A 9,469-nucleotide genomic window follows, 5' to 3' on the forward strand; every position below is an offset into this window, starting at 1 on the left:
GGCGCGGGAGGAGGAGGAGGTCGTGCGGGAGGAGAAGGTGGAGGTCGTGCGGGCGACCGGTTTTGTTAGTGCGGGACAGATTAGCGATAGATTGATTGTAGTGGCTTAATGCGTGGTTGGTAGAGTTAAATACAAAATGATTAAGGGCCATTAGATCTTGATGATGGGTGGGTGGGATTGTTTGGATCTGCTCCTCTCTTTCTTTTTATAGTGGTAGTAGATGTTTGCAGAGTGATGATTCAGTAACTGAGTTCCATGTAGCAATTCTATGAACTTGTTTGGCATCGATATGTGATTTCTCCAGTTCGTTTGGTTCAGTTTGTTACTAAGGGAAGTGCAAAAATCTGTTGGTTCCACTACGTTTTTGAAGATGGGGTTAACAAAATGTAGATCCAATTCTGTTGTGCTACACTTGTATACACGATTGGTATTAGAAAGTTACACGATTGACTGCACACGCACTTCAGCATCAGTCAAGGAGCTTGCTCAATTCGGCACACAATCGTGCATAGCAGCGCTCGAGACTGGCCCAGTCGGTCTCTGGGCTGGCGAAGTGGTGCGGCGACAACGCCAGGGCCTCCTGTTGCTCCCACCAAAGCTTCTCGATTAGTTCCTCCAGCATGGTCACCATCTCCACCCTCTCCCTGCTGCTTAGCACCGGCATGTCCGCCCCGTAGCGTGACCAAAAATGCTAGACTCACGGGCTCCTTTTACTTAATCAACGGGGACTTTCCTCCCCCCCTCCCCCCCGGGATTTTCAGGGGGCCTGCGTCCCCTAATGCCCAATTAACGAAACCCACGTCAGCCTAGCCCTGTAAAACGCCCGTAAAGTGCCCGTGTATGTAGCATTGCTCCTCTGCGCACCATGATTGTTTTTCCTTCCTCGTTCTCGAACTCTGCCGAGTTTGGCGTGCCTGAACAGGAGCACTGCACAGAAAGAGACTCGTTTTCAGGAAGTTGGATAGTTCATCATAAACTCGGTATACATGTTTGCTGTAAATTAATGAGCTGTTTGGTCCATCTTTGCGTTTTGCTTGGGTTACTAATCACACAAAAGAGTGTTTCGAGGAAGTTGGATAGTTCATCATAAACTCGGTACATGAGTTTGTTATAAACTAATGATTTGTTTGGCCCATTTTTTGGTTTGCTTGCGCTACCAACTCCACGGAAAGACACTCATTTTGAGGAAGTTGGATAGTTCATCATAAACTCGGCACATGAGTCTGCTATAAGTCAGTGAGCTGTTTGGCCCATCTTGTGGTTCGCTTAGGTTACCTCGATGGTAAGAGCAACTCCAACGGGCCGACCCAAACGGACGGCGATTTCGTCCGTCTTTTGTCCGTTTGGATCGGCCGTCCGCCCTGTTTTTCATATGGGTCGGCAGCGCGCCCAACGCGCCGACCCATATGTGCAGGCGTGGCCTGCTGGCCGTTCAATTTTGCATTGCATTCAACATATTGTGAAATGAAATTTTTTAACAAATAAAATAGTCCACCCAAATAAATAGTATAGTTTTTACAGGCCAAATAAAAAAAATGTTTCACATAGTTTTACGAACGAATAAAAGTAGATACATCTATTGATTGCCAACATGAGTTCACATATGCTTAACCAAATCATTTTGCAGTTACACGTGAGTTTTCCAATCACGCATGTCTTCATAAAACTGAGTGAACTGCTCAAATGTTGCCGCTACTCCATGCTCAGGCACAACATTCTCACCCTGAAACTGAAAGCCTTGATCGTACAGACGTTCCGGGCGCTCGTCTTCTATGATCATATTGTGCATGATCACACAAGCAGTCATCACCTCCCGTAGTTTCTGCGTGCTCCAAGTATTAGCAGGATACCGAACTATGCCCCATCGAGATTGCAAAACACCAAAGGCACGCTCGACATCCTTTCTAGCACTCTCTTGCTCTTGGGCAAATCTTTTCCTTTTCTCTCCAACAGGGCTGCGTATTGTCTTTACAATAGTGGTCCATTGAGGATAGATACCGTCACCCAAATAGTACCCTTTGTCGTAGTTGTGGCCGTTGACAGTAAAGTTCACCGGTGGGCCGTTGCCTTCGGCAAGCCTAGCAAACACCGACGAGCGCTGAAGCACATTGATATCATTGTGTGATCCAGCCATGCCAAAGAAAGAGTGCCAGATCCAGAGATCTTGAGACGCCACGGCCTCTAGTATGACAGTGCAAGCCCTGGCATGTCCCTTATACTGCCCTTGCCAAGCAGAAGGGCAGTTCTTCCACTCCCAGTGCATGCAGTCTATGCTGCCAAGCATCCCCGGGAAGCCCCTGCTAGCATTCGTCGCCAACAAACGGGCTGTATCTGCAGCTGTCGGCTCTCTCAAGTACGCAGGGCCAAACACATCAATCACAGCCTTGCAGAACTTATACAGGGACTCTAGGCATGTAGACTCTCTCATACAGACGTACTCGTCAATGAGATCACCGGGCACTCGGTATGCAAGCATTCGGATGGCGACAGTGCATTTCTGATAAGAGGAGAAACCAATCTTGCTGACAGCATCCTCTTTGCACTCGAAGTAGTCATCATAGCCGACCACTCCTGTCGGGGGTTGGGTGCGACATATGCCAACGGATGACTTATCATGGTGGGAGCGAGTAGAACGTCGCCGGTGCCTGGAAGCGGGATGAGGCATAGACACGTACGTCGTCGAACTTTACCCAGGTTGGGGGCACTCCATGGAGATAATACCCCTACTCCTGTTCTGCGGGGTCTCCGCATGATCACTAAGGCACTAGTGATACAAAGGTGCTCCTTGACCTGTCTGCTAGAGGCAGGAGAAGGCAAGGCTAGCTCTCTCCTGCTCTAGGGAAAATGGCTAGTTCTAAGGAAGTGGGAACCCTTTGCATGGGTGCCCTGGGGGGTTTATATAGGCCTACCCCCAGGGGTACAATGGTAATCCGGCTGGGTGCTGCGCCCGGCCGTCAGTGACCCCGGCCTCTGGGTTCTTCGTCGACTGCTGGGGCCTGCCGCCTAGTGGGCCCCGCCGGCTGGTTCGGTATGGAGCCGACAGGCCACCCCCGTCGCTGGCGGGTCTGGTCGGCGGTTACTCACTGTAGCCGTGCTGCTAATGACGCGGGCTTGGTCAGCTCAGTGTGGCTACAGTCCTGCCGCCTTGCAGGAGATCACTGTAGCCACACCTGGTCTCGTCAGGTTAATGGCATGCTTGCTACGGGGCGAGAGACGGCCGCCTGCTGGAGGCCGACCCTCCTCAGGTCCGACTGGTTGGGCATCCGCCGTCTTCTATGGTGTCATTGCCCGATAGGGCCCATAGCCGATGGGCCGTACCGACAGGTCGTCATGGGGAACAGGGCTCCGCCCGTCCGGAATGACGTCAGGGGGGAAGTGGCAACAGTGCCACGCCGTGCGAAGATCTTCGCCTGTACGGGGCATTGTGGCCTCGCCCAGCCCGGGATTTGGAGGCGAGGGGCTTCACTGTAGCCACGCTCTATCTCGTCCTATTGATGGGGGCACAAACTCTGAGGGCGCCAGGTGGCCGCCCTCTCTGGGAGCCAGCCTACTGGAGCCGGCCGCTCGTAGTGCCGTCTTCTGGTGATTGGCCGTCCTCCGGTGGCTGGCCTTTGAGCCCGCAGGCCCCTGGAGGGCGGAGCTTTAGCTTGGGTCTTTGCGGGACGAAGTCGACCCAAAGTTCTGTCTTGTCCAGGGACTCGAGTGAGGCTACCCGTGGCCCATTACTCCGACACTAGTCCCCGAAGCCGGTGAGGCATTGTGGTCGTGGGGCCGTGAAGTCTCAGTGGCTTCCCCCCTCACCGAGCTCTCGGAGAATGTTTTGATCCGCCTCGCGGCGCCCCGACTGCTGAAGCCGGCTTTGACAGGGCGGGATCGTCGGCCAATTTTGAACTTCAAGGCAGGAAAACAGGTGGCCTGCGTGCTAAGCTTCCTGGTGTCGCCGCCCGCCATAAGCACGCCACGCGGCACGCGCCAGCCCGCCCAGCCTGCCATCCCACGCTCCTGATGGGACGTGACAGTGGGCCGGGCCCGCCACTACCGGGCCTCGGCACGCGGGCGGATCCGCTGCGCTGAGGTGGGCGGTTGCGATTCCCATGAGCGTTCAAGGCGCAGTAAGTGTGCGCGGTAAATTGGGGGTCGTGGGGTCGTAGGCGCAGTTAATCCCACGACCCCGCGCCCCGTCCCCTCAGCTTCGTAGCCCGAGGGCTATAAGTATGGGGAGGAAGGGGAGCGGTGGAGCATGCGCGCCCTCCTCCCCACACTTTCTTCCCCTCTTGCTCTCTCCGCCATCGCTGTTGTCGCCGCTCCGTGCTTGCCACCGTTCGCCGCCGCCGCTCGCCCCATCTCACCGCAGCCCCGCCTGAAGCCATGGCGCGCGAGAAGAGCGGGGAATGGGATGGCTCGACGGTGATACAAGACCACATCTCCTTCCTCCGGGACACATGTCGGATGCCCAATGCAGCGTTCATCAAGGCGCGGGTGTCGCCGGAGGAGGAGATTTGACCGGCGCCGAGGGGGAACGAGCGGGTCGTCTTCCGCTCGCACTTCCTCCATGGCTTCGGCCTTCCGGCGAGCGGCTTCCTCCGCTCGTTCATGGACTTCTACCACGTCCAGCCACATCATCTTACGCCCAACACTGTGACCCTACTCTCCGCCTTCGTCATGGTGTGCGAGGGCTACATCGGCATCCTCCCCACAATCAAGCTGTGGGGAGCATTCTTCTATGGCAAGCTCGGCACCTCCTCCAAGGACACGATGGCCGAATGCGGCGGGTTTGTCGCCGTGCATCGGCCGGCGAAAAGGAATGTCTTCCCCGTCATCAAGCTGTCTCAGTCTGTAAAACTGCGGCAGCAGTCTTATTTTTATGTTGAGAACGTCGACCTGAATGTCGACTTCATCAACCTGCCGGCCTACGAGGCCAGCCCCCCAGTCGGGTCTCGGTCCAACTGGGGCTACAAGCCCAAGCCGGTGTCGGCGGACACGACAGCCGCCATCGGCCGACTCCGGGTGCTCCAGGAGTCGGAGGGCCTCGTGGCCTCCGACCTCCTCATCGCCTTCGTCGAGCGCCGGGTCCTTCCGCTACAGGGCCGCCCTCACATGATCTGCCGGATGGGCGGGCACCGCAACCCGTGCAGGTTGTGCACGAAGGATATGCCGATTGCTGAGGTCGGGAGGATGGTGAACGAGATCTCCGACCTCAAGGTGTCGGAGGGAGACTGGCGGTACGGGAAGCGGCCGTATTCTCGCGACAACCCGCCGCCTGCTGTAAGTCCCTTGACTTCTTTTCGTAGTTCTGACTCTTGGTCTTGCACCTGGTGTAACGCGACTCTTCTTTCTGGAGTGCAGATTTATATGTCTGTGGCAACGACCGCCATCGTGGGGCCGGGTGGTGACTACCTGCCGGACTGGGCAGTGAGCGATGTGGACGACCCCGACTTGGGGGTGGCCGCCCTGGAGGAGGACACAGTAGGCGACGAAGGAGCAGGCAGCTCCGAGGAAGGCGGCGGCATGGAGACCTGGCCTAATGACGATGACGACGAAGACGAGCCACGCCCCCCTCGGAGCACCGCCAACACCGGCGCAGACCCCTCCACCGGGCCGCCCGCTCGAGGCGGCAAGCACAAGCGGAAGCAGGGTGCTGCCCTGTTTGGCAGCGCACCGAAGAAGCCCAAGAACCCGGCCGCGGCGACCAAGCGGAGAGAAGCCGCGGCCAAGGTGGCCAAGTTCCAGCGGCAGCCGAAGGTGCCGCTCATGGTGTCATCGTAAGTATCCTTCTTACGCTTCCACCTCTTTGCCGATCTGGCCTAAAAAACTTTTTGTCTTGTCCTCTTATCTCAGGGCCCCGCTCACCATTGAGAAGTCGGCCATCGCCGGTCATCAGGCCGGCGGAAACTTCCACCACCAGCCGGCGGATCGACCCGGCCGCCGACCTACGAGAGGCGCAGGAGCAGAACGCGCGGGGGGCGCGTGAGGAAGAGGCCGACCGCCTGGCGAAGGCGGAGGCGAACAAGGCCGCCGCATCTGCAGCGAGGAAGCTGGCGCAAGCAGAGGCCGACGCCGCAGAGAAGGAGCGACTTGCAGAGGCCGCGCGCCGCCATGAGCCGCTGCTCGTGACTCCTCTGAACTCCGCGCCGCCTCCACCGGAGTTTGTGGCGTCGACTGGAGGAGCCGTCGACGAGCAGCCGATCATGGAGAGGGAGGGTGGCAATGTGGCCATGCCGGACGTCGTCGTGCCGCCACCACCGCCGACCAGCGGACCACATGACGAGTAGCCGTCCGCTCCGCTGGTGCCACCATCTGGGGACGCGGTGGTGACGGACCTGATTCCTGAGGTCCGCATGCCTGTACGCCGCCGTCTTGAGAAAGCGGCCTCGGCACCACGGCCACTGGAGACCGGTACCGCGAGCTCGTCGGTCCTCGACACTAAGGCGACCAGCGCCGCGCCAGCCGACTGGGTACGCGGGGGCGGGGCGGGCGCCCTGAACCAGGCGGCCCTCGACGTCCAGTCCAAGCTCCGGGCCGAAGCCGAAGCCCTCAAGCGCTGCAATGACGCGTTCTTGGATTCGCGAGCAGCCATCCGCGTAAGTTTCCTACTTTTCTTCATTTCGATCTTCTTTCATCCTTCGTGGGGCGCGCCAGCGCACCCACTGGGTGTAGTCCCCAAGTTTTGGGCCGGCTGCTGAGCAGGCGGTCCGGAACTTCAACTTGTCGGAGTCGAACACTAACTTGTCTGATGTCCCTTCTACAGGACTACCACAATCTTCGCGCGGTCACCTTTAACTCCAGGATTCAGGAGCTGAAAAAATAGACCACCAACTTGTCCGAGAGCAGAAGTAAGCTTTGATTTCCTTTCTTCGTGGGGGCGCGCTGGTGCACCCACGGGCTGTAGTCCCCGAGGTTCGGGCCGACTGCTGAGCAGTCGGGTTGAATCTTCTTAGTGACTTTATTTTGCTGGCAACTTATTCTCTGCGGGGGCGCGATAGCGCACCCGCGGGCTATAGTCCCCGAGGTTCGGGCCGACTGCTGAGCAGTCGGGCCGAATCTCTCCGGCAACTGCATCCCCCTTCATCATTTGACTGATATTCTTTCTTCTTTCTTTTTTACAGAGGCCAACACCGCCTTGCAGCAGCAGCTGGGCGAAGCTAATACCGCCCTGTGCGGCAAGGAGGCGGAGTGCAGCAAGCTGGCCGAGGAGCGTGACCGGCTGGTCACTCAGCTCACGGAGTAGGCGGAGGCCCTCAAGACGGCTTAGAGGGAGGCAAAGGCGAAGGAGACCGACCTCCTTGCCGAGTTCGAGGTCGAGCGCTCCGCCTGGGCTGACAAGGAGGCGTAGATGACGGCCTGCTTCAGCAGCATCGAGGACTTGGTCGATGGTAAGCTTCGTCTTCTTTATCTCTTGTTTTGGGCTGCCGGCCCTTATCTAAGCCGATTGCTGGTTTGTGACCTTGGCTTTTCTTGCCCTCTGTCTAAGTAGACTTCTTCCCGGGCCATTCCGTTGCTGCGAACCAGATCATCGAGGCCCAACGTGAAGAGCAGAGGGCGGAGGGCGTGCAGATTGCTACTGACGCCCCCCGGACCCTCAACGAGCAGCTCCTCAGTATCCAGGCCCGCCTTCGGCCTGCCCACCAGATACTACGCCGCCTTCAGCGCATCAGAGCCCAGGCAATCTCCTCCCTCTGGCCGGGCGTGCAGGCTCCACGCACCCCGAGTCGGACTGCCGACTGGTTGGAGGTGGCGGCCGACCGCCTGGAGGCCTGGAAGGGCTCTGTAGCCCGGGAAGGAGCGTGCCGAGCCCTGGAATTTGTCAAGGCGTGGTACCCTGGGATAGATGTAGCCCAGTTGACCATGTTTTGGCTGGAAGCACAGGAGGAGCTGGTGGCGGGTGGAAGCCGAGCTTATCAGCAGGGCGGCGGCGATTGTTGGGGAACGTTGCATAAAATAAAATTTTTCCTACGTTCACCAAGATCCATCTATGAGTTCATCTAGCAACGAGAGAAAGAGATGCATCTACATATCCTTGTAGATCGCGTGCGGAAGCGTTCAAGAGAACGGGGTTGAGGTAGTCGTTCTCGTCGTGATCCTATCACCGGAGATCCTAGCGCCGAACGGACGGCACCTCCGCGTTCAACACACGTACGGTCAGCGTGACGTCTCCTCCGTCTTGATCCAGCAAGGGGGGAAGGAGAGGTTGATGAAGATCCAGCAGCACGACGGCGTGGTGATAGATGCAGCATGACTCCGGCAGGGCTTCGCCAAGCAACTGCGGGAGGAGGAAGAGGTGTAGCAGGGGGAGGGAGGCGCCAAGACTCAGGGTGCGGCTGCCCTCCCTCCCCCCTCCTTTATATAGGCCCCTAGGGGCGGGGGGCGGCCCTGGAGATCAGATCTCCAAGGGGGGCGGCGGCCAGGGGGGTTGGAGTGCCCCCCAAGGCAAGTGGGGTGCGCCCCCCACCCTAGGGTTTCCAACCCTAGGCGCAGGGGGGGGCCCAAGGGGTGTCACGACCGGTTTTCCAATAAAATTATTTATTGAGAAACCAATCTTTTGAGTCCAGTATGAGAGAAATCCTCCTCACTGGTAGACGAATTCTTGATACAATAAGCCAGTAGCATAAAATATATTACAGGGTCGAACTACGGTTGCTCAACCAAATTATTACAAGCACGCCAATAATTATACATAATGGCGGACATGACACAGTGGTGTGGAGGCATACTACTGACTCGAGGATAGGGCGGTGGTGGAGAAACACAGCGGGGAGAGAGATACAAGACTCTAAATCTGTCATCTCATCGAGCGTCGAGGTGAGGCTCGATGAATTTATTTGGTAGCGGAAGCGGATATAAAACAGTGACCAAATCCAGGGTCGCACGAGACTGACTAGGACTCCTCTAGGTGTCGGACTCGCTATCAAACTCTTCATCCATGAGATCGCCTTCATCAGCATCTGGCCAAATCAACAAGCCAGTGAGTACTTTGAAAGTACTCGCAAGACAGTTCGGACGTAAGATATAACAAATGCATGCATGAATGCGTCATGAATAATCCACCAATGTACATTCAAAAATTAGCATAACAAGGTAAGTAAAAGGGAAACGGCGGTAGTCCGCCTGAAATCCCAACGAAACATAAATGAAGACCGATCGGGTGTCTGAACGACGCCTCGAAAGGTGAACAAATAAATATAAGGAAATGATGCCACAATTGGGCGTCTTAGCGACACCACATAAAGGGCTTTAAAAGAAATGCCACAGTCGGACGTCGGGGCGACATCACAGAAAGGGCTTTAAAAGAAATGCCACAGTCAGACGTCGGGGCGACATCACAGAAAGGGCTTTAAAAGAAATGGCACAGTCGGACATCGGGGCGACATCACAGAAAGGGCTTTAAAAGAAATGCCACAGTCGGACGTCGGGGCGACATCACAGAAAGGGCATTAAAAGAAGTGCCACAGTCGGACGTCGGGACGACATC

General features: G+C 56.8%; 1 protein-coding gene across 1 annotated transcript; it reads left to right on the forward strand.

The window, feature by feature from the left end:
- Positions 1-2,704: 2,704 nt before the first annotated feature.
- On the forward strand, positions 2,705-8,013 carry LOC123134577 (uncharacterized). Its single transcript, XM_044553801.1, has 4 exons — positions 2,705-6,581; positions 6,749-6,833; positions 7,107-7,373; positions 7,475-8,013. Exon 1 carries the CDS (start codon positions 4,594-4,596, stop codon positions 5,764-5,766), a length of 1,173 nt encoding a protein of 390 aa, XP_044409736.1. The 5' UTR covers positions 2,705-4,593; the 3' UTR covers positions 5,767-6,581; positions 6,749-6,833; positions 7,107-7,373; positions 7,475-8,013.
- Positions 8,014-9,469: the final 1,456 nt, after the last annotated feature.

The sequence above is a fragment of the Triticum aestivum genome, chromosome 6B (assembly GCF_018294505.1).
Source record: "Triticum aestivum cultivar Chinese Spring chromosome 6B, IWGSC CS RefSeq v2.1, whole genome shotgun sequence".
In the NCBI taxonomy this organism is placed as follows: Eukaryota; Viridiplantae; Streptophyta; class Magnoliopsida; order Poales; family Poaceae; genus Triticum; species Triticum aestivum.